This window comes from Bos taurus, chromosome 25, assembly GCF_002263795.3.
Source record: "Bos taurus isolate L1 Dominette 01449 registration number 42190680 breed Hereford chromosome 25, ARS-UCD2.0, whole genome shotgun sequence".
Classification (NCBI taxonomy): Eukaryota; Metazoa; Chordata; class Mammalia; order Artiodactyla; family Bovidae; genus Bos; species Bos taurus.
The window spans coordinates 40,968,435-40,990,459 of NC_037352.1; the positions used below are offsets into that span (position 1 = coordinate 40,968,435).

At 57.6% G+C, this 22,025-nt stretch overlaps 4 protein-coding genes across 13 annotated transcripts in view; 3 read left to right on the forward strand and 1 right to left on the reverse strand.

The window, feature by feature from the left end:
- Nucleotides 1-855, forward strand: part of SNX8 (sorting nexin 8) — a 38,878-nt gene extending 38,023 nt beyond the window's left edge. For 6 of the 7 annotated variants that reach the window (XM_059881421.1, XM_024985024.2, XM_059881422.1 and 3 more), the window contains one exon: nt 692-855. In XM_059881421.1, coding sequence (XP_059737404.1) covers nt 692-802 — 111 coding nt within the window. In that variant the 3' untranslated portion in view covers nt 803-855. The remainder of the gene's footprint in view (nt 1-691) is intronic. The other variant, NM_001046533.2, reaches the window with a different exon arrangement.
- Nucleotides 856-3,212: 2,357 nt separating this feature from the next.
- NUDT1 (nudix hydrolase 1) lies at nt 3,213-9,132 on the reverse strand. Of its 4 annotated transcripts, none has more exons than XM_002698230.6 (4): nt 8,922-9,132; nt 7,098-7,263; nt 3,788-3,933; nt 3,213-3,522 (listed from the first exon to the last, which is right to left on the reverse strand). In XM_002698230.6, the coding sequence occupies exons 2-4, from the start codon at nt 7,247-7,249 to the stop codon at nt 3,350-3,352; spliced, it is 471 nt and encodes a 156-aa protein (XP_002698276.1). In that variant the 5' UTR covers nt 7,250-7,263; nt 8,922-9,132; the 3' UTR covers nt 3,213-3,349. The 4 variants fall into 4 exon arrangements, with proteins under 4 accessions (XP_002698276.1, XP_002698277.1, XP_059737623.1 ...); XM_002698231.7 differs by lacking the exon at nt 8,922-9,132 and adding an exon at nt 8,621-8,691; XM_059881640.1 differs by lacking the exons at nt 7,098-7,263; nt 8,922-9,132 and adding exons at nt 4,256-5,292; nt 5,376-7,067.
- MRM2 (mitochondrial rRNA methyltransferase 2) lies at nt 8,726-14,975 on the forward strand. Its single transcript, NM_001191258.1, has 3 exons — nt 8,726-8,769; nt 10,734-11,023; nt 13,523-14,975. Exons 1-3 carry the CDS (start codon nt 8,762-8,764, stop codon nt 13,957-13,959), a joined length of 735 nt encoding a protein of 244 aa, NP_001178187.1. The 5' UTR covers nt 8,726-8,761; the 3' UTR covers nt 13,960-14,975.
- Nucleotides 14,976-16,262: 1,287 nt separating this feature from the next.
- MAD1L1 (mitotic arrest deficient 1 like 1) overlaps nt 16,263-22,025 on the forward strand; it is a 237,983-nt gene continuing 232,220 nt past the window's right edge. Inside the window, exons 1-2 of the mRNA NM_001102044.1 lie at nt 16,263-16,305; nt 18,885-19,047. Of these exons, the coding sequence (NP_001095514.1) occupies nt 18,898-19,047 (150 nt within the window). The 5' untranslated portion in view covers nt 16,263-16,305; nt 18,885-18,897. The remainder of the gene's footprint in view (nt 16,306-18,884; nt 19,048-22,025) is intronic.

A 22,025-nucleotide genomic window follows, 5' to 3' on the forward strand; every position in this document is an offset into this window, starting at 1 on the left:
GGGACTGGACTCATGGCACGTGCCACGTGCCCTGAGAGCAGGGCAGCCCCTGAGCCGCTCTGCCGCAGTGCCCGTCTCAGAGCCCCCTCGCCCTGTTCTCGGCAGCCCCTGAGCCGCTCTCCCCAGTGCCCGTCTCAGAGCCCCCTCGCCCTGTTCTCGGCAGCCCCTGAGCCGCTCTCCCCAGTGCCCGTCTCAGAGCCCCCTCGCCCTGCTCTCGGCAGCCCCTGAGCCGCTCTCCCCAGTGCCCGTCTCAGAGACCCCTCGCCCTGCTCTCGGCAGCCCCTGAGCCGCTCTCCCCAGTGCCCGTCTCAGAGCCCCCTCGCTGCACGGCTCCCCTCCTGCCCACGCCCACGGCCCTACCCCTGCAGGCCACCGCAGGGCCTGGGAGCCACGGCGCGGCCGCCCGGCTCTTGCTCTGTTTCTGCGTTCCTTTGGTTTCAGCCTCACTGCAGAGCTGTTAGAGGCAGCGTCCCGGTGCTAAAGTTTCTTAGCGTGCCTGCGGGGCGTCCTGTACGCGTCTGTTCATGCGCAGGGGCGGAGGAAGCAGCCCCCGCGGCCCCTGTGGGGCACTGCAGGCAGGGCTGGGAAGCCCACTGCCCACCCTCCGGCCGCTCTGGGGCCTCGGACACGGGTGCCTGTGCTGCGTGTCCCCGGCCGCCCCCACAGCTGGCCCGCCCCTCTCCTCCCGCAGATGAGCAAGGTGTGGAACGACCTGCAGCCCAAGCTGCGCTGCCTCTTCGTGGGACCGCACGGCGCCCCGGCCCCCCCGAGGCCCCCCCAGGACGGCCTGTCTGCTCACTAGTGCCCGGAGGGCTCAGAGACAGCTTGGCGCCCTCACTAAAGCCTCTTTCCGAACGGTGTGTCCCTGTTTGATTCCCTCGGTCGGTGCCTGCCCCCACCCCGAGGGCCAGCGTGTCGGGCTACAGCCCCCTGTGGAGGGGCTCAGAGGGGCCGGGGGGCCGAGTAGCTGCGGCTCCCCCCCCTCTCGGGGAGCGAGGCCGGGGCCACGCGGGCTGTGCATGGTGGCCCGCAGCCCTGCCCGTCCTGACCGTGCTGTGGCCGTCAGCCTGGTGCTGGGAGCACGTCAGTCCCTGGAGCGCTTTCCCCCACGTTCCCCGAGGAGCAGCCTGGTGGCCCTGGCGTGCGTGTGCCTGCCTCCGTGCTCGCATGTGTGTGTGCCCGCCGGGCTGGGGTGGGGGAGACAGAGGAACTGCGGTGTCTGGAGGCTCGGGAGCTGGTGCCTCCGCCGTGGGTCTGTCCAGGTTCAGACGGCCGCCGTCCCTTCTTGGGCGGGCCGAAGCTGGCCGTGCAGTAGGGCGCGGGCGTGTCTGCTGATTTCTCGTCTTCAGAGCAACGGGCTCCCCTTCCAGCCTCCCTCTAGCTCTCTCAGGCCGGGTGTCTGAGCCCAGCAGGGTGTTTCTGCTCTGGACCCGCCTGCCCCCCACCCCTCACGGCTCTCTGCTCGGAGGGCGCTCGGAGCAGGGTGACTGCAGGGCAGGGCTCCTGAGGGTCTCCCAGGAATGTGTGCCTGGTTTGGGGCTGCCCTCCGTCTGAGGTCTGCACGCAGGGCCAGGCAGGCATCCCTGACAAGCTGACGCACGTCTGGTTCAGGATGCCGCGTGTCCTGCCTTGGCCTGGGCCCGCCACACGTGGGTCCTGCCGGTGCCCCCAGAGCAGCCTCGGGGGTGCGGGGAGGCGACTGCGCCCTGGTCTGAGCCCCCCACAGTGGACGCGTGTGCCTTCCTGAGCTGGACTGGCCAGTCCCCAGCAGACGAGGAGGGGCCGTCCGTGCCATTTGTTCCTCTGTGGCTGTCGTCTGCGTTTTGATCATCATGGAAATGGGTGCCCACCACCCTGAGAGGCTCTGTGCTGCCCTGCAGGCCGGCCCCCGGGCGCCGTGTCCACTGGAGCAGCAGAGCATGACCGCAGGCGTCTGCCGTCCCTGCCCCGAGGTGGAGGCCCTGCCCCAGGGCCCATGGTGCAAGCTAAGGGCCCCGAGGTCCTGGGCCAGCGGCACAGTTCGGGGGGGTGTCTCCCCACACAGGGCACCGGGGCGAGTTCTGGCAGCAGTCTTGAGATGCTGTTCCGGGTGACCCCTGCTGGAGGACTGGCTCCCACGTGGACACTGGGAGCACACACTTCTTCAGGGGCTGCGGGGGTGGGGTCGGGGGCATTTTTAGCCTGTGTCGTCCTCACCCCAGGAGAGGCAGTGTCGGAAGGCTGGGGGTCGAGGGGGGCAGGCTGTGTCCCCCTGCTGGCAGCTGGTCACGGAGGCGGCTTTTCCCCGGACCCTCCGCCCCCAGCCCTGGGCTGCTGCTGGGTGCGGGCTTTCTGGTCAGTGTTTGCTGCAGGCGAGGCTGCTCCCAGGTCAGGGTCCCCAACGCCCTTTGCGTCCTTCCGCCCTCTGCGTCCTTCCTGCTGTCCCAGCTTTCCTTGCCCCTGGGGAGAGCCTGGCCACGACCCATTAAAGGACACCGGTTCCGTGGCCCCGGTGGGAGCTCCACGGCCCTCCCCGGCCACCGCGGGCTGTGCCTTCAGGCCACGCCCCTGCAGCCTGTGTCGGGCGGACTCAGTGTGACTCAGCCACGGCCTAGTTGCTGGGCGAAGCCGCGGAGGGGGGACGAGGCCGTGGACGGGCCTCGGCCGCTGGGGCTCAGGGTGGCCCTGCGTCTGAGGCCTTCTCTCTTGCTTTGTGCGAGTTGGTTTATGTATGAAGCACTTTATGAGGCTGCAGGAATCAATGACCGCCACATCCAATTAACTGGAATTGTTTACAGAGGAGCTACATTCCGAGATTTTTATCAGTGAACTTACATGAACAACTATCATTAAACTTATTTATAAAAGCTATGTCAGGCTGTGAGTGTGTGTGTGACAGGGGGATGACCCTCCCGTGCCCCCCAGGGGTCTGAAGCCAGGACGGGAGCAGCCTCTCTTGGGGGCGGGAGGGCAGCCAGCTGATGGCAGATGAGACAGGGTGCGAGCCCCGGCACTGACCGCCCCTGTCTCCCCTTACCTGGGGGTGGGGGCGGGACGAGACGGCCCCTGGCGCACGTTGGGACCCCGCACACACCCACGCCACCTTCCGCGTCAGCCGGCCCCTCGCCTCTGGGCCCGTGTCTCTGCCCGTCCCTGTCTGGCAATGCAGGTCACAGCCCGGACGTCTGGCGGCTTCCCGAGGACACACTGGGCAGCTCACGGTGACGCCTGGCGGGAGTTGCCGAAAAAGCTTTATTTGCTTTTCCATCCAGTTGTGCTCCAGACAGACGAGGCCCCAGGGGCAGGGGGCCTGAGGCCAGGGTGCAGCCGGGCCGGGGTCTCGGGGTCTGAGGGGCGAGCTGGCTCTGCCCTAGACGGCGTCCACCTCGTGGAGCGTGTAGTCCAGGATGGTGTCCTGCCCCTGGAACCTGAAGTAGCCGCGGAACTTCTTCCTCTGAAGCAGTAGTGGGAACCAGTAACTGTCGTCTGGCCACATGTCCCCGAAGGGGATCTGGTCCAGTCGAAACCACTGCGGGCGCATCTCTGCAGGGGACGAAAAGGCAGAGTCACCGACGCCAGCCCGGATCTCAGCCTGACTTTCTGCGAGGGATTCACCGAGTTACTGTGTGCGAGGAGCTTGGCATCCTTTGTTATTTCATCCAGACGACTGGACTCCTTATTTTGCAGGAGAGGAGGGAGGCTCAGGCCCTGGTGTGTTTCTGCGCCTGCGCTTGGGGAGGGGCGGGGCGGGGCCAGGGGCCACCCAAGCCGGCGTTCACTGCCTGCCTCTCCCGGCCTGGACACTCACCGTCACTCTCCACGGGCGTGCCCTGGACCCTGTCTGTGCAGAAGACGTGCACGTCCATCAGCTCGGGGTCACCCACGAACTCAAACGTGATCTGGCCCACCTTGTGCAGCGCGTCCACGGTCAGACCGCTCTCTTCCTGCAGCTCCCTGCGGACAGACAGGCAGACAGGAAGCGACAGTTAAATCAAGGCGCCCATGTCCACGCGGAACCAGAGAATGGAGCTGGGCGGACAGAGGAGTGGAGAGTGCATGTGTGTGGCCAAGGGGGCAGGTTTGGGGCTGCTGTTTCGGGGCGCCCAGACGCGCCCCCTACCCCCAGCTGAGCATCTGGGCGCGCCGAGTGGCAGCCCTGGCCTGGCCCTACGTGGCTACTTGGTGGTCCCACGGGGCGGGGGGCCCGCACTAGGGCCAGGAGCCCCCACCCACCCGCTTGGCTCCCTGCACTGCCGGGCCCTGAGCCGAAGCCTACCTGCCCAAAAGGTCCTGCTCTGGCCTGCCCTGCTCAGAGCTCCGCATCAGGCCGCAGGCTCCTCTCGCCTCCTTCCCAGAGGAGGGGAGACACCCCTGCCCTCCCGCAGAGACCAGCCAGCTCTCGAGCCTCCTCTGAACTTGATCGTGGGGGATGGGCTTCGGGTCGTCCTCCTCAGGACCCCTTTCTCTCCCCACCCCCGACCTGTGTTGGGAGGAAGAGCCAGGGGGCATCGCCATGTCTGAGCTCACAAGCCAGCTGACTGACAAGGAAGCGAGGGTGCCCCCTAAACGTGAGTGCCTGTTTCACACTTCCCCAGGCCACGTAGGCAGTTTAGCAAACACACAAGGCCTGGTCACCCAGCAAGAACCCGTGACCACTGGAGTCTTCCCTTCGGGTCTTTCCTCTTCGTGCACCGCTTTGAAAACTGCAAACACGGCACCGAACCCGGGACCTGTGGTGCTCACGACGCTGCGGAGCAACGTCCTACACCTGGAGGGATCCAACCAGCTTTTCTGCTGCTGTGTACCGGACGAGCACCCTCAGGCACGCCCCCTGCCGCCAGCCCTCCCCCAGCCTGCTGCTCGCCATCTGGGACAGCGCTTTCTGGAGGGTCTGCTGTGGGCTCTGGGGGCCCCATAAGACCTGCAGCCGTGAAGCTCAGCGCCTGTGTCTCCTGTTAGCGACTCTCACTTCCCCACTGCTCTGAATTTATTTCTGTGGCTGTAAAACCGTTCTAATTATGTGTGACCTTTTAGAGCTGTAGGTTAAAAGAAGGTCTGTTTAAGCTCTGATCTCGGAGTTCTGTTAGGAACACAGTGCATAATTCCTGTGCCCACGACTAGGAGTCAGGGAAACCACTGTGTCCATCAAACGCGCGTTGGGTTAAACGGTTGCCTTTCTGAGCCTGGACTCTGCCCTAACCTCCCCGTGAAGCCGGGAGAACTGGGTCCACCTGCTGCCGTTCAGTGTGGCCGAGTGACATCCTGAAAGCTGGAATGTATTCACTGCGATGACCAATCAGAATTAGACACGACCTAAAAAAATCAGTGTTTTTGCTAGTGGGGGTGCAAATGGCTCCCCAGTTAGACATAAGAAACAATCAGCGGGGCCTCCCCACCTCTGGCAGCAGGCTGGCGGAGCTCGTTTTTAAAAACGTCGCCGACTGATTCACTGTTTTGACTCATTTGGGTTCATCTTCCCCGAGTCCGCGGCGGGCTATGAAGTATCAGTCATCTCCCTGGCGTCAGAGCCAAGGCTCCGTTTCAGGGTGGATAATCAGGCAGCCGAGATGACACTGTTCCAGTTCTGCTAGCGTGTCTGCTCACATCTCTGGGATGCTCCCCAGACGGCAGGTGGGGAACAGGATGAGTGACGCATTAAACCCCGGTGGGAGCGGGGCGGTGGGGCGCGACCCTGCGGTCCAGCCTGCTGCTCCTCCTCCGGCCCGGCCTGCCGGAGGTCTCTGAACACCACACTGTACTACTCAACAGCTCTGGGAACACTGGCCAGGACGGCAGGCCTGCTCCACACCCAGAGCCCGAACCTGGCTGTGAGGGGCCGCCGGTCCCCAAGTGCCAGCAACCCTCCCCCCAGGAGGAGAATTCACCTTGCTTGGGGCTAAGGCGGCCCCCCAAGTGTGTCCTGCACACAAGAAGCCAGAGCCAGCCCCACACCCACCTGAGTCTGCAGGTGAGTGAGGAGCACACGTTAACCCTGAAGTGGTGCCCACCCGGGACCCCAAGGGGCAGGGCACCAGACACCGAGGCTGCCGAGACCTGCTTGTTAGAGCAGGGCAGCCAGGGGATGGGGTCTGAGCAGCAGCTACACGCGTGTGCAAGGAAAGAAGCCAGAGCTGCCCCGGGGGCGGGGGGCTGACAGCAGAGTCGGGTGCACCGCGGTGCGGCCTTGTGGGGCCAGTCTCAGCCTGTGCCTCGGGCGTGGGAGCGTGCCACCCGTCCTGCCTCCCACCAGCAGGGGCTCCGCAGTCCTTTGTCAGGGGTGTCCTGACGCAGGGGGCAGGATGGAAAGGAGGGGTTGGGCCAGACCGTGTGGGCTCGGTGGATGACACAGGGTGTTGAGTCTATCCCCGCGAGCCCGAGGGGCAAGAAGGCAGAGGCTAAAGTCCGGAGGGCTGTGTGGTCTCGGGCACTGCTGTGTCTGGGCTTCAGTTCTTTCCCACATGAGTGTACTTGGTGTCGAGGAAGAGACTGAGTGAAAGGCCCCAGATACGCTTGTCATCAGCTCTCCTGAACCAATGAAGAAGCCGAGTGACTGGCCAGCCCCTTGGCTAGAAAGAGGAAACTGACTTTTCCACGCAAACCACCACCGCACAGCAGCAAGCCAAGGTGTGCCCAGCCCGGACCACGTGCCAGGCCCTGTTCAGTCCTTACGTCTATTTTCTCACTAAATCCTCACAACAATCCTAAGAGGTAGTTGTGATGGTGGTTTAGTTGCTAAGTTGTTATGACTCTCATGACCCCATGAACTTTAGCCCACCAGGCTCTTCTGTCCATGGGATTCTCCAGGCAAGAATACTGGAGTGGGTTGCCATTTCCTTCTCCAGGGAATCTTCCCGACCCAGGGATGGAATTCAGGTCTCCTGTATCGTAGGCGGTCTCCTGCATTGTAGGCAGATTCTTTGCTGACTGAGCTACCAGAGAAGCCAAGAGGTAGCAGATACTGCTATTATCCCCACTGTGCAGATGAAGAAACCGAGGCACAAGGACTCAGCCTGTGCTGCAGGTCACGTGGCTCTGGGTGGGCAGGGGTTAGCTCTACAACCTGAATCCTTGTCCCCTGTGGAAGCTGGCTCTGCGGTCTGGCCAGCCCCTCCCCTCACCTCTTGGCCCCGTCCTCGATGGTCTCTCCTTCATGAACTTTGCCCCCGAAGCCGTTCCACCGGCCGGCCCCGAAGCCGCGTTTCTTCATGCCCAGGAGGACTCGCTGCGGCTGCAGCACCAGGACCAAGGTATAGAGCCTTGAGGCACACATGGTGCCCTTGGGTTCTGTGAAGAAGGCAAGGGGCTGGGTCAGCTCGATTTGGGTGTGGGGGGGTGTGTGGACAGAAGCATGAGCGTTTTGGTGGCCAGAGGCTGGGTGGACTGGAAACGTGTGCTGGAGAGCAGGTAGAGGCAGTGTTCCAGCTCTGCCCGATGTGGCCGATTTTCTGGGGCAGATGGAGACCTGGCCCCCTGACCCAGCAGCAGCAGCTCCGGACCCTTTGCTTGCTGGGCTGTTGCAGGTCAGGCAATGGCCAGGTCATCCCTGCCCCTCTCCTTAGCACAGGGCTGTTCTTGCTCCTGCGTCCACCTCTGAGCCCACCTGGCATGAGATGAACCATGCTTTTTACCCAGCGGTTCTTGCATCTGTGTTTTGCTCTTGGCCTTTTCATTATGGGGCCTTCTGGCTATTGGGTTCTGGTTTCTGCCTCTCTGCAGTACCAGACCCCCAGATTCCCAGGAAGTGTATGACTCTGACACTGGAGGGCCCCCAGTGAGGCCTGGCCGGCCTCCCCTGCTATGACAGGTGTTCACACTCTGCTCACAACCATTGCTGCTCCGGGACCTGGTGCTCGGCCTGGAACACCAGTCCTGCCTGAATGTGTGTGTGAAAGACCCTGCAGGGGACGTCTGGTCACTGCTGGAGACGTGCTGGAGGTCCAGGACCATGCTCCCTGTCCATCCATCCTCATCCTGGTCTGGGGCCCACACTGGACGAGATGCAGGATTTGGGACCAGGGATGCTCCAGGGAAGTCACGGTGTCCAAGAACAGGGACCGAGGCCTGGGTCCCGGTGCTGGTGGCAGCTCATGCATAAACGGGTCTCTGGGTCCAGCCTCTCTTTAACATGCGGACTTTGTGATGTTGCTGACCTTTTAAGGCGCAAAGCCCTGACTTCCTAAATTAATTAGGAATCTCTGCTGTCAGTTATTAGGCACCGATCATATACTTTCCAAAACGTATCCCACTTAACAGACCCAACAACCCTGTGAGCTGAGACTTGGCTTCTCTGTTTTCGGCCAAGAAAACTGAAGCTCAGAAAAGCTAAAGAAAACCAAACACCAGAGCCAGTGCCGAACCCTGGGTCTACCTGCTGTTGAAGTACAGTTGGCCACAGCTCTTGGCACTACGGTCGGGCGGGTCCCCAGAGATGCCACGTGACGTCAGGGGCCAGGCGGCCCGCTTTCTCAGCAGGGTGGCCTCTGAACGGGATCACCGGTCCACTGAGGCCCGTGACTAGGGTTTAGACAACACGCCGTCGAGTGCCAGGCTCGGGCTCCCGTATCTGGCCGTCCGTGAAGGGCCGCCAGCTGCCCTTCGGCGGGCCCCAGGCCCATCTGCGGCGGCCGCATCCCCTGCTCACCTGTGCTCTCGCTCCCGGACTCACCGAGGCCCGGGCACTGCGCGCGCCTTTCGAACCCACGCGCCGCTTCCGGGGGCGTGGCCTCTGGCCGGAAGTGAGGCCGGTACTTCCGGTGGCGACTGCCGGAGCGGGTCCGCGTCGATGGCGGGGTGAGTGGTGAGGCGGCTGGGGTGGGAGGTCGGAGGGCGCGGCGGCTGGCGCTCAGTGGGAATTAATGGAGCACCTACTGCATGTGTGCGGGAGGCGGAGTGGCCAGACGGCGGCCCCGTTTTTCGGGTCCGGAAGGGGGCTCAGAGCTTACCTCGTCCTGGCCCGGAACGGGGTCGGAGCAGCCCCGGCGAGGTGACTGGAGCGGACCGTCCGTGCTCGGACCGGCCGAGGCTCCGGAGGAGCGGCGGCGGGCGGGCGGCTGGACAGGCCTTTAGGGGCAGGAGGGGCGCTGCTGGTGGAGGCGTGTCGGCTGCAGAGCACCGCTGGCCTGAAGCCGCTGTCAGGACACGAGCGCCCCGTGTGGCTGGACCCTGGCCGTGGGCGGGGGCTGGCGGTCAGCCGCCCACAGCAGGCGGACGCGGGGTGTGCGGCTCCACTCTCCACCCCTGCGCTGACCGCTGCAGTTAACTCGGCGCCCAGGACACTGTGCCCGCTTTCTAGGCTCCTTACGCCTTTTCACGGCAGCAGTTCCAAAGTATTGTCTCCGGATCCTCGTCAACATGTTTTCATGCTGCGGGAACTTTGCCTGGGAGCCATGGGGCTAATAATAGTTTTTTGTTTTCTTTTTGTCAGAAGAATGTAGATACTTTGTAGGGTTGTTCTGAGAGTTAAAGAGATAACCCATGGCACTCAATAAACTCAAAAGCCCCACTTTCCAAAGAGGCTTGAAAATTGCCCTTCTCAGTTACACACAAGGTAAGTTCAATTTTATCAAGAAATGTGACAGGTTGGTCAGACCCTGTGCTGCCTGCCAAAGCGGTGGAGGTAAGGCAAAGGACCTGTCCTTGTGTGTTTTTAATCTCTTAAATAAAGCCCAATGAAAATTTGTATCCTGTGAGAAAGAATGTTCCTTTCATGAAACTTATCAGTATTTTCAACCAGTATTGGGAAAACTTTGGTTGGCACAAACTGACTATCATTACCCTTTGAGATTGTCTTCTGAAGATAACTTCAGGAGAGAAAAGCATCTTTTGACCACAGAGGAGAGGCCTGCTGGGTTAGTTTGCTTGGGCTCCTGTAACCAAGCACCCCAGGGTGGGCGGCCGAGAGAGCAGAGATTTACTGGCTCAGTGTCTGCAATCTGGAAAACGGAAATCAAGCTGTCAGCAGGATTAGTCTCTGAAGCCTCTCTCCTTGACTTACAGACGCCGTGTTCTCCCTGTGTCTTCCTGTGGTCTTTGTCCTGTGTGTGTGTGCGTCTTGATTGCTTCTTATAAAGACACCAGTATTGGATTGGAGAAGGCAGTGGCACCCCACTCCAGTCCTCTCGCCTGGAAAATCCCATGGACGGAGGAGCCTGGTGGGCTGCAGTCCATGGGGTCGCTAGGAGTCGGACACGACTGAGCAACTTCACTTTCCCTTTTCACTTTCATGCATTGGAGAAGGAAATGGCAACCCACTCCAGTGTTCTTGCCTGGAGAATCCCAGGGACGGGGGAGCCTGGGGGCTGCCGTCTCTGGGGTCGCACAGAGTCGGACACGACTGAAGCGACTCAGCAGCAGCAGTATTGGATAGAGCCCACCCATTTACCATTTAAGCTAGGGGTTAAAGAACCTGCCTGCCAGTGCAGGAGACATAAGAAATTCGAGTTCAATCCCTGGGTCGGGAAGATGCCCTGGAGAAGGAAATGGCAACCCACTCCAGTATTCCTGCCTGGAAAATTCCATGGACAGAGGAGACTGGCGGGCTACAGTCCACGGGGTCTCAAAGAGTTGGATGTGACTGAGCGCACATGCAGACTCGGGGGATGTGGTTCAGCCTTAACACCTTTTCCGGCTGCAGCCTTGTCAAGCTGCCTCTCCCACTTGGGCCATAGTGACCCATCTCTAAAAATGTGCGGGTTGAACCTGGGGCCCCACTGGCCTATGTGATGCCAACCTGCTTGCTCCTTTTTCCTCACCAGGTCCTTGAAACTGGTGTGGGCTTCCCTTCAGCGTCAAAGGTTCCACACCACTGGGAGTTGCTACAAGAGCCGGACTGGCGCTGAGCACCTGTGGCTGACGCGGCACTTGAGGGACCCGTTTGTGAAAGCTGCGAAGGTGGAAAGTTACCGATGTCGAAGCGCATTCAAGCTCCTGGAAATGAACGAGAGGCACCAGATCCTACGGCCTGGCCTCCGGGTGTTAGACTGTGGGGCCGCCCCTGGCGCGTGGAGCCAGGTGGCCGTGCAGAGAGTCAACGCTGCAGGCACAGGTGGGGCCTCCCGACCACTGTGGTCTAGACGCAGGCCAGCCGCCCTTCAGGGCACACAGAGCAGTGCAGGCGCTCTGTGAAAGCACGCGATTCTGCGTGCTTGTTTAGTAGGAGTGATGCAAACCCAACACAGACATTTTCAAAATGAAGAGGGAGGTGGGAAGGGGGAGTGAAGGTGAAAGTCGCCTGCGACCACACCACAGAAGCGCCTAGGCCGACACGGCCTGTGTCCTGGGCCTGTGCTGCTGATGCGTGGCCTCAGCAATGAGCTCAGACGGCCGTCTGTAAGTCAGGTTTCTTTCCTCAGCAAAGAAATCGCTCTGTGATTTCCTCCCTTGACATCCTCCCTTGGCAGGACAGCTGAATCAACCTGGGGTTTCCTGGAGTTGCTCCTGGGGCTGCCCAGGGAGCCCTGGTGGCTCTGGACGCTCCACTTTGGCCCAACTCAAGGGACTTAGTGCTTATCTCTTATGTGTCTGGGGATTTTAACTAAGATCATGGATATAAAAAAGTTGCCTCTGACTAATAGATCAACCGACTACCCATACAAGGTAGAAAATGACGCCATCCATTTAAACAGCTGCATACTATCCCAGATAATGGTTATACTGTTGGTATTTAGCCAATTTCCTCATCATGGGCATCAAGATTGCCTTTGAGTTTTGTAGGTGAGCAGTGCTAAGGTAACAATCCGGTAAGGATTGTTACTTGCATTTCCTACTGTAACTTCTGAGGGTACCACCTGCTCTGGCAGGTCACAGAGATCTCTCCCATACACCTTAGAATGGTGTGTGTGCCCATCTTCCTGATGAGAAAATTGAGATCTACAGGAGTTTTAGTGACCTGCTGAACCAGGCATGCCACTCCCTGGGTTTTGTCATCAGTCTCTTTAATCTGGGTAGGATGCCTCAAGGGGGTTTAGAATAGTTTAAAAACATGTCTTACAAGCTCAGTAAATGTTTATCCTTCAAGTGAATGAATCTGTGTCAAAAACTTCAGTTCATTTTCCCGCCACTGAGTCTATCCACAGACTTCCTAACGACTGATTTTAGAGGTTCTTTAATGGCACCCCACTCCAGTACTCTTGCCTGGAAAATCCCATGGATGGAGGAGCCTGGTAGGCTGCAGTCCATGGGGTCGCTAGGAGTTGGACACGACTGAGCGACTTCACTTTCCCTTTTCACTTTCATGCATTGGAGAAGGAAATGGCAAACCCACTCCAGTGTTCTTGCCTAGAGAATCCCAGGGACAGGGGAGCCTGGTGGGCTGCTGTCTGTGGGGTCACACAGAGTCGGACACGACTGAAGCGACTTAGCAGCAGCAGCAGCAGCAGTCCCCCTAATTGCTCTTCAGGAGAAGCAGGAAAACAGCTAAGTTTTTAACCTGTAGGAAGAGGTGGGAGAAGCAGAGACTGTACATAAAATGGCTTGGGTTCTTTTACTCCCAAAAGAAGTTGCAAAAATGCAACCAAAGCCATTTGCTTTTAGAAGGCACTTCCCGGGGCCACAGTACATGGGACGTTAAAGGAATGAGCACCAGTGCGCAAAGTGGGAGGAAAGCTGTCCCACTCTTCAGGGCTGAAAGCAGAGAGTTTCTGCCTTTGAAAAACGAGGCACCCTGCAGAATAGCTGGACTTCTCATCTTCAGATAAAGATCAAATACCTGCCCCTCACCTGCAGAGCAGCCTTTTTACTAAGCAGAGCGAGCTCTGAGTCTGTGACTGTTCCTTCGTGGATCCACCCTGGTGTGTAGGGAGTGGTGCTGGGAGGGGCTGCGGGAGGTGGAGGCCAGGGCAGCAGCCTTGCAGGCAGGAAATCCCCTTTCAGGTGAAGTGAAACTGACATCTTTTTGTTTCACAGCTGGTATCACTCAGACATGGGCAGGTATCACTTTTTTACCTTATTTAGCAGCTGTCCACTTGCCCTGTTTCTTGGCTTGTTTCTAATAGTTTCTACGTTGAAAGAAACTGGATTAAACTGCAGAATGGATTTGTTGATTTAATCCAGAGGCACTTTATATAATGTGTTCTCTGTTTTAGTTTATCAAAGACTCCTCAGAGATAAGAACCCTTTTAACAGTGAGCAAGGCTCGGGGAGTGAAATGGAGTCAGAGGTGGAGCGTCAAGGCCAGGGTGTGGCCCCAGGTCTGCCTGTCCCTCCCAGCCTCAGTTTCCTCAGATGTAGAGGGAAGACCACCACTCCCCGCCCGCCACATGTTTTTCTAGGAGGAAAACTCTGTGTCCCCATTTTTGCACATTAGTTCTTTTTTCGGTCCTGACTTTTACATATATATATACTTTTTTTTTTTCTTTTGTCTGTGCTGTGCGGGATTTTATTCCCCAACTAGGGATCGAATCTGTGCCCCCTGCATTTGAAGCACGCACTTAACCACTGGACCGCTAGAAAAGTCCCCTTTATCTGTTTTATTATTTTGTTACATTTACTTTGTGGGATGATTTGGGGTGTCAGTGAGTAAGTACCCTCACCATTTCTTCCTTAGACCCCAGTGCTCCTGTTGGCTTTGTGCTTGGGGTAGATCTTCTTCACATATTCCCCCTGGAAGGAGCAACGTTTCTATGCCCTGCTGATGTGACTGACCCTAGAACCTTCCGGAAAATCCAAGAGCTGCTTCCTGGTGGGAGAGCAGATGTGATCCTGAGTGACATGGCACCCAACGCCACCGGGATCCGCAGCCTCGACCATGACAGGCTCATTAGCTTGTGCTTGTCCCTTCTGGACATGGTTCCAGATGTCCTGCACCCTAGGGGGACATTCCTTTGTAAAACCTGGGCTGGAAGTCAGAGCCAGCGGTTACAGAAGAGACTGACTCAGGAATTCCAGAACACAAGGACTGTAAAGCCCGAGGCCAGCAGGAAAGAATCATCAGAGGTGTACCTCCTGGCCACACAGTACCGAGGGAAGCCAGGAGGTCTGTGAAGGACTGAGCGCGTGTTCTGCTGTTTCTGGCTCTTCATTGCAGATGTAGCTTGAGCTCTGTCCTGAAGTGTGGCCAGGGAGATATGAGCTGGATCTAGGATGCAGCAGGCAGGACAGATGGGGCACCTTTTTTTAAGACAAAACTATATTCATTGTTGACGATATATGACTATTTATGATTAAAAAAAATGATCGCTATAATATGATTTGTGAAGAGGAGTTACCATGAGAAAGAGACAAAGATAAAAGGATGAAAAGACTGGGATGCATAAAAACACTGAGGCAGAGAAACACACAGACACCTCTATGGAATTTTCTCACCATGGTTAGTATGTTACAGAGGAACTGGCTTCCACCGTCCCCGCAAAACGACCCCAGGTTTCCAGGTGTTATTTTGTGTATACAGTGTAATGTAGAAAAATCTGAACCTTCAGTCTGGGGATTTGTTTCCATCTCTGTGGTGAATGATCCGGAAATACTTCAAGCAGTGAGAGCTCCTTAGGGAAGACATTTGGTATGAATTATGGAAGGGGGGCAGACAGTGTGAAACTAGAAATGTTTCTATAACACGCCAGGCTCCAGAGACTTAAAGGTAATAACCAAAGCAAGCAGACACATGGTGTGTTTATTTCCTTTTACTCTCTTCCAGGAACTCAAGGTTATAAAACAGCATAGGGTGTAATATTTTCTGGAATTTCCATACTTTAAAAAAAAATTGATTTCTTTGAAACCATTTTCTGGAGGAGTGGTCATCCCTTACGAGTGTATTGACTGTAATGATAATTAAATCTTGCCTATTGAAAACAAACACACAACCTAAAAACCTGGGAGATATTTTTATTTGGCAGATAAAACTGGGGACTTAAGCCTGGGACATAGTATCTCAGGTAACTCTGAGGGACTGCCCTGAAGAGGTAGAGGAAGAGCTGGAGTATATAGGAATTTTCGGAACAAAACCAGGTACTTGGAACATCAAAAGATTTATGGTTAATAAACAAAAGACTAGGTGTCTCCAAGAATTCAGTGCTTTCCTATGTGTGGAAAGATGCAGGAGTCTTAGGCTCACTGAAATTGTTCCTTTGATGCGACCTCAGCTACCTGGGCCCAGTGTCCTGTGCTTTCTCACCCTGAGTCTCCTCAGGGTTCACTGTCAGGGTTGGAGGTGGGGTGGCGGCAGCTGCAGAGTCTGATGATTTCGTGGCTGGCATTACATTTGGGGGCTTCCCTGGTGGTTCAGTCAGTAAAGAATCTGCCTGCCATGCAGGAGACCCATGTTCAGTCCCTGGGTTGGGAAGATTGCCTGGAGAAGGGGATGGCTACTCACTCCAATGTTCTTGCCTGGAGAATCCCATGGACAGAGGAACATGGCCCACTACAGCCGTGGGGTCAGAGTGAGACGACTGAGCAACTGACCTGTTTTCACCCTGAGCTCATCCTCATGAGTGGCTGATGGCTGCAGCATTCTTTATTTACTGATAGGGCAGGCAGCATTTTTAGTTCACACATCCCAAGGATGGCTGGGGGAAGAAATGGGGTCTAAGGGTAGTCCAGATCCCCAAAGTAGTCTGCGGGCCGGCCTTATAAAAATTTTTTTTATCTTATTTTCACTGCCCCGTGTCCTACCTCCACCACCACATTCTTTGCCTCTGCATCCTTTTTCCTCTGGCGACACAAATTCATGGTTTACTCTCTGGAAGTTCGGTGCAGACCCTCCGGCGCTTCGCCGGGTTTGTGGAGGAGGAAGAAGGGACTTGAGAGACCCGTTAGTAGACGCAGGCTGCAGAGATTGCAGGAAGGGCCTGCTGGTTGTGGGCTGACCGCGCCCCGCCCTTGCTCCCTGGAGAACGGGACCCAGACGACGGCTCCGCACCCCAACAGCTCTCAGGGCGCTAGGAGGATAGCTTAGTCGCATAGTATTTCCTGTTTTTCTTTTTTTTAGAGAAAAGTAAAAACGCATTCATTAATTCAAGCAAACACCGTAGTGGCAAAAGCTGCGGACTAGTCAGGACTGCAAGGAAGTTTGGCCCCAGGAGGCCACCGTTGGGCGGTGCTGTTCCACGGAAAACAGTGCGAGACAGCCGTCCAGTGGAAGCCCGGCCTGCGGCGGACAGGGGCACCAAGGGAGTCCCGCGGGCCGGCCTTTGGCTCTGAGCGTTCTCCGAGCCGCGGCATCCCGGGCGTGGGACGGAGACGCAGCCCCTGTCAGTGCGCGGACCCGCAGTTTCATGGCCAGTCCCGCCCAGATCTCGCGAGAGCGCGAGCGCACGTCTCGCGATACGCGGGCTCGGTAATAGAGGGAGATCTGAGCCGCGGCGGCGACGGCTGCGAGCGGGCTAAGGCGCTGAGGTGATCGGCCAGGGTCCCGGGCGGGGGCCTGGCTGAGCCGGGGGCGGGTACCCAGCAGAGCCGGCGGGAGTCGGGCAGGGAAGAGGCTGGGGCCGCCCGCCGGGCCTCCTCCGGGGGCTGTGAGCCGGCGCCCCTCGGCGTGCCCGCTTCCTTCTCTGAGACCCGGGCCGCCGGGCTTTTACCGGCGCACCCGCTGTGTCCGCCCGGGCCGCCTCTGCGCTCCGTGCTCTGTCCTGTGAGCCTGGGCGTCCAGTGCGGGGCTCCCCAAGACTCCCTCTCCGAGAGGAGCTGGAAACGGCCGGGGCGGAGGCGGCCTCGGAGGAGAGGGGCTTCAGCGAGCCCCCCCGCCCCCCGGCCCGAGACGGCGCGGTGCAGACAGAGGGGCTCTTCCTCGGTTCCTCGCAGGTTGACCGCACTGTCGCCCGCGCCTCTGCACCTGAGCGGCCAGCGTGGGGTGCCACTACTTCATTTCCCACCTGGGGAGCCCGGTGGGAAGATGGGAAGCGCCTTGCCCAGAGTCGCACTCCTGGCAGGCAGTGGGGCGGGCACTTGGATTTCCTCTCTCGTGTCAGTTGGGAGAAAGCAGGTGGAGGAGCGGTGAACGCAGCAGACCAGCGAAAGTGCCCCGGGGCGCTGTGAAGTGGTGCTGCGGGTGCTGAGGATCCTTGTAATGTCTGTGGGTTCCCTCAGGACGTGGAGGGCACTAGAGAGTCAGAGTGCTCTGCACTCCAGCTCAGGGTTCCATCCAGAGCAGCTGACATCCAGTGGTGAGGCTCCTGGATACAGAGGATGGCATTTGAGCTGCCACCTTCTCCCTTGCCTTATGGAGCGGCTTAGTTCCAGGCAGGTGAAAATGCGTGTGTTCTTTTCATTCTTGCGTATAAGGTGCATCAGCTCTTACAGGGGATGCTGTCTTGAGAAGAGGGTGTATTGGCTAAATTTCCCATCACGGGACGAAAAGTATTAGTTCAGTTCAATCGCTCAGTCGTGTCTGACTCTTTGCAACCCATGGACTGCAGCACGCCAGGCCTCGCTGTCCATCACCAACTCAGGGAAAGTGTTATGGCCCCGGTCAAACAGAGTGATTTGCCTTCTGGAGCAGAGTGCTGCCGCCTGGCTCCACGTGGGCCCTGTCTCTCTGCCAGGCTCACAGCACTCGAGTGCTTTTCCCTGGTCTCTCTGCCAGTTCATTTTCCATTTGTCTGAAGGAGAGGTAGAGAGAACAGCTGTGTTGTGCAAGAGTGGAAAGGACAGCCTCCAGAAAACAAGGGCTCTGCGTGCACAAGACCAGTTGTTTAGTTTCTAAGTCACGTCTGACTCTGCGACTCCATGGACTAGAGCCCACCAGGCTCCTCTGTCCATGGGATTTCCCATGCAAGAATACTGGAGTGGGTTGCTATTCCCTCCACCAGGGGATCTTCCTCACCCAGGGGTCAAATTCGGGTCTGCTGCAATGGCAGGTGGGTTCTTTATCTCTGAGCCACCAGGGAATCCCAGTGCACAAGGTCAAGGTTCTTGTTAAATGGGAAATTCAGAATCAAACCAAGATTCTTCACTTTTTTGGAGGTGGGGAGCAGCTTGAGGGCAGGTGTTTTCCATCTGATACTTAGGGGTCATCAGTGAGAGCTGGCTGCTTGCCTCAGAGGAACACGGTATGCACCTGGAGGAATCCACCCCTTTTGGCTGTTCAGTGTGCTGGGACACTTCCCCCCTTTCTGACTGGTAGGCTGCCTGGTGCAAGGCTGGGATTAGCACCCCTGTGGGGATGCGGGTTCTTCCCTGCTGCTTGTCCTCGGCCTTCAACCTTGGCCTGTGGAGCATGGTCGACCTTAGAGCCAGACAGACCCACGTTCCCATCTCAGTTCTGTAACTGGAAGCCTCACCCCTAAGATAATATTCAAGAAGACCTGATTCATCTGCCCATTCTGAGGATTGCGATGCCGTATGTGAACTTAAAGCAGAGTGACAGTTTAACTCTGTGGCAGTAGCTGCGCCATCTGCGTTTGGAGCCTTCTCTTGGGCCCTGTAATCCTCCCAGCCTTGAGAAGCGGGACCCTCAGTTTTCAGATGAGGAGATGGGCCCCAGAGGCCTTGGTGCTTACGAAATGTCAGGCGCCTTCCTCCGTGGTACCTGGCTGAAAGTGGCAGAGATGTCGTCGTTGACCTGTGATTAGCACTGCGTGGTTGTCATCCTCACTGTCGCTGCTGGGCGCTCTGTTTCCGATTCCTGGAAGCCAGGCCTTTTGTGGGTGCGTGTGTGGGCAGTGTGCCACCTGACTGCTGAACACCTCATCTCGGGAGCCATCTGTCTGTCCTGCTGGTCTGCAGGTCAGCACTTTGATGGTCAGCAGCCTGGTGGCATATTGTCTTTTTATGCCTCCACTTCCTCTCTGAGAAACTGGAGGTACAGGCTCTCAGTTAACTCCGAAGAATGTGGTTACAGATGCTGGAATATTTTAAGGGTTCTGAGAGAGCAGTAGCGGAGTGGGGCTGCCCAGAGGTTCTCTCTGACTGGGCAGTTGGCAGCGGCAATGGCGCATCAGAAGGCTCCCTGTGACCCTTCCCTTGTTTTCTTCCAGAAGGGAAGCAATTATGGAAGACCTGGGGGAGAACACCACCGTCCTGTCCACCCTGAGGTCTTTGAACAACTTCATTTCTCAGCGAGTGGAGGGAGGATCTGGACTGGATGTTTCCACCTCTGCTCAAGGTTCTCTGCAGACGCAGTACCAGCAGAGCATGCAGGTGAGCGGCGTGTGTTGGGGTGGGGGCCTTCAGGTGCAGACGCCTGCCCTTAGGCGCGACTGGATCAGGTTCCAGATGGCTCAGATGAGCGATATGTGTTGGGGTAGGGGCCTCTATGGACAGACACCTGTCCTTAGGTAGGACTGCACCAGGTTCTGTGTAGTTGAGGCAGGTCAGCATTTTCTCCGCTTGGAGGCCGGCTGGCCATCTTTCGCATCTCCAACATGGATATTCATAGTTTTGGAGGAGAGTTAGAAGTCATGGTCTGGCCCTGAGATGTCCTGACTCAAAAGCCTGAGATAACAGCAGCACAGAGTGGGCCTGGTGTTTAGTATTGCACTCACACTGTGAGCTCAGAGACACTAGAGCTATGATTGGAAAGCCAGCTCATTTAATTGAGGAATAAAAGCCTAAACTGTCTGGGACTGTGGCCACTGGAATGGTGCAGCCAGCTGCTGGCTTCCTTGATGGCGTGACACATAGGAGGGCTGTGTTCTCAGGATAGGTTCTTGGTCAGCTGGGCAGGAAGGGCAGGGCAGTGAGGGAAGCCTGGGCAGGAGATGGTCTCAGGCTAGGGAGGCCATTTGCACAGCTTGCCTTCGGTCTGCCACAGTGTGCCTTCGGTCACACTTTTCGCTTTGGTTATCGTCTCATCTCACTTTATTTCAAGTGCTCGGCAGCGCTCACTGCACATGGCTGTAAAGGCTCGGGTCTCCTGAAGGACTTGAAGTTCTGGTGTGCCGTGGGGTCAGTGCTCATTGGGGCAGGGGTCGTGGGGTCCACACCGGGAGGGAGTGTGGTGTCGAGCCTTGGCCTGGCCCCTGCCCCTCCGTAGGGGCTGCATCAGGCGACCCCTGGCTGCTTTGCTTGAGTCCCTTCTCCGGTCCACGTTGGCCGTGCTGCTGCCGCCTCTCTGCCGGTGACCTGCCCTGGGGCCCTGTGTCAGATGAGCCAGGAGTTTCTGTTGCTCTGGGAGCCCTGATGAGCCCATGTCTGGTGTGGCACAACAGGCTTGTGTGTGTATGCGTTCACTGGCTGGACAGTTGAATCACTTACTCTGTGTGTGTTGGTGAGCTAAGTTGCTCACTGCCCCTTTTTGGCATGGACTGTTCTTTATTCTGAAATTAGGTCATTTATATTTGTTTTTGGTGTTAAAACACCTTTTTTGAAATAGTGGTGGAAATAGATTGTAGTTTTTTTTTTTCCCTTGGTCTTTGCTCACTGGCAGGATATGAAGTTGGCAACTGTGGTTTAAAACAGTGTTATAACTTTGTTGATGCAGCTCTCTGGGAACTTTTGGCCTGTTGGAACTAGAGTCTGGGATTTCCAAGGTCCCAGTTCCCGCTCAGCTCTGACCTGAATGGCTTCCCCAGGTGGGAGGTCAGTAAACGAGAACTGTAGCCAGCTTGAGCTGATTACAGCCATGGGGCACAGGACCTGCCTGGGAGCCCTGACCCCAGACGTGTCCTGTCTCAGGAGTCTGTCAGCGGTCCCTCTCTTCCTGCCCACCTGGCAGGTGAGGGGAACAGAGCAGCTGCAGGTCCGGGAGTCTGGAAAGGGAGCAGGGTCCCGTCTGCCAGTCCCTGCCCGGCCTCATTGTAGAGTCCTGCTTCTGTGCTGTGTGTCACTGTCGGCTTAAACGCGAAAATAGGACTCTCCTTCAAATACTTTTCCTGTCACCGCTCCAGGAGGGTCTGGCCAGCGGATCTGTGTCTCTGGGACCCCTGTGTGGCACCTTCACACCTGGGGCCAGGGTCCCGCCATCCTCTGAAGAAGCTGGGCCTTAGCGTCAGACTCAGAGTGAGACAAGAAGACTGAGTTTCATGGAGGGTTGCGTAGGGAACTCCCAAATGTCAGCAGGTGGGAACTGAAATGAGAGACTACATCACAGGGGAAAGAAAGGGTGGCTTTAGCTCCCGAAGGACGCTGGGGAAGGTTGGGAAAGATGTCTTCTCTCCACCGGGATTTCACACTTGTGGCGTGACTGACATGTTGGGGGTAACTTTCTGTTTGCAGGACTTTCCTCTGCCTTGTGGGAAGTTTAGCAGCACCGTGGCCTCTCCCCCAGGTGCCGGGAGCAGACGCAGACTGCCGCCCTCCTTGGGGTGCCCAGCAGTGTCTCCAGATGGGCCACGTGTCCCTGGTTAGAGTGAGACACGTGCTTCTTGAACTGTAACGTGCATATGAACCTGGAGATACTTTAAAAGGAAGATTCTGATTTGGTATTGGCAGTGCGGCCTGAGATTCTGTGTTTCTGTTAGGTGCCCCGGAGATGCTGTGTTGCCAGTCTTAGAATGGGTGGGCTCCAGCCCACCTGAAGACAAGGCCCCGGCAACCGGTGCTCCTGTGGTGCTGTCGGCTGTGTCTCCTGAGGCCCTTCAGAGCTTCCATCCCCCCTTATTCTGTGAGAGGAGGACTTCTGATGGGCCCCAAACTGCCAGGCCCTGGCAGCCTCTCCCACTGAATCAAACGCTAAGTAGGAGTTGAGGCCATGGTGTTCTGCAGTTAGACTGAATAGCTCCAAGCAGCTGACCTTAAGGTGGGAGAGTACCTGGGTGGGCCTGACCCAGTCAGCTGAATGTTTTAAATCTGGGTCCAGAGATCAAACAGAAGTCAGAGAGGCAGGCAGGAAAAGGGTTCCCTGTGTGTGAGATTCTCGCTTGTTGGCTTTGGGGTGGAAAGGCCCTCGTGGCAGGGCGTGTGGACAGCCTCTGGGTCTGCCAGCCAACAGGAAGCAGGAGGGGGCTTCCGAGTCAGGGAGAGCACAGCTGCCGACTGAGCAGGCTGCAGCCTGTGGATCGTGTTCCCTGGGCGGGAGGCCGGCCGTGTGTGCCCAGCCGTCTGCTCCACGGAGCTGGTGGCCAGTTTATGGGCCCGAGCTGCTGCGTGGGTGGTAGTTTGTTAAACAGCACAGAAGACGGCACACGCTACCTGAGAACGCGCCTCCCTCTCCTGTCCCTTACCCCCTTCCTTGCTGC

Excerpts from the sequence above, each read along its gene's own strand:
- NUDT1 (XM_059881640.1), bottom strand. The coding sequence starts at position 4,494 with ATGGCGATGCCCCCTGGCTCTTCCTCCCAACACAGGTCGGGGGTGGGG. Across the intron at positions 3,934-4,255 it reads GAGCAGGACCTTTTGGGCAG|GGAGCTGCAGGAAGAGAGCG; the intron begins GTAGGCTTCGGC and ends GTCTGTCCGCAG. Across the intron at positions 3,523-3,787 it reads CACGCCCGTGGAGAGTGACG|AGATGCGCCCGCAGTGGTTT; the intron begins GTGAGTGTCCAG and ends CGTCCCCTGCAG.
- MRM2 (NM_001191258.1), top strand. Across the intron at positions 11,024-13,522 it reads AGTCAACGCTGCAGGCACAG|ACCCCAGTGCTCCTGTTGGC; the intron begins GTGGGGCCTCCC and ends TTTCTTCCTTAG.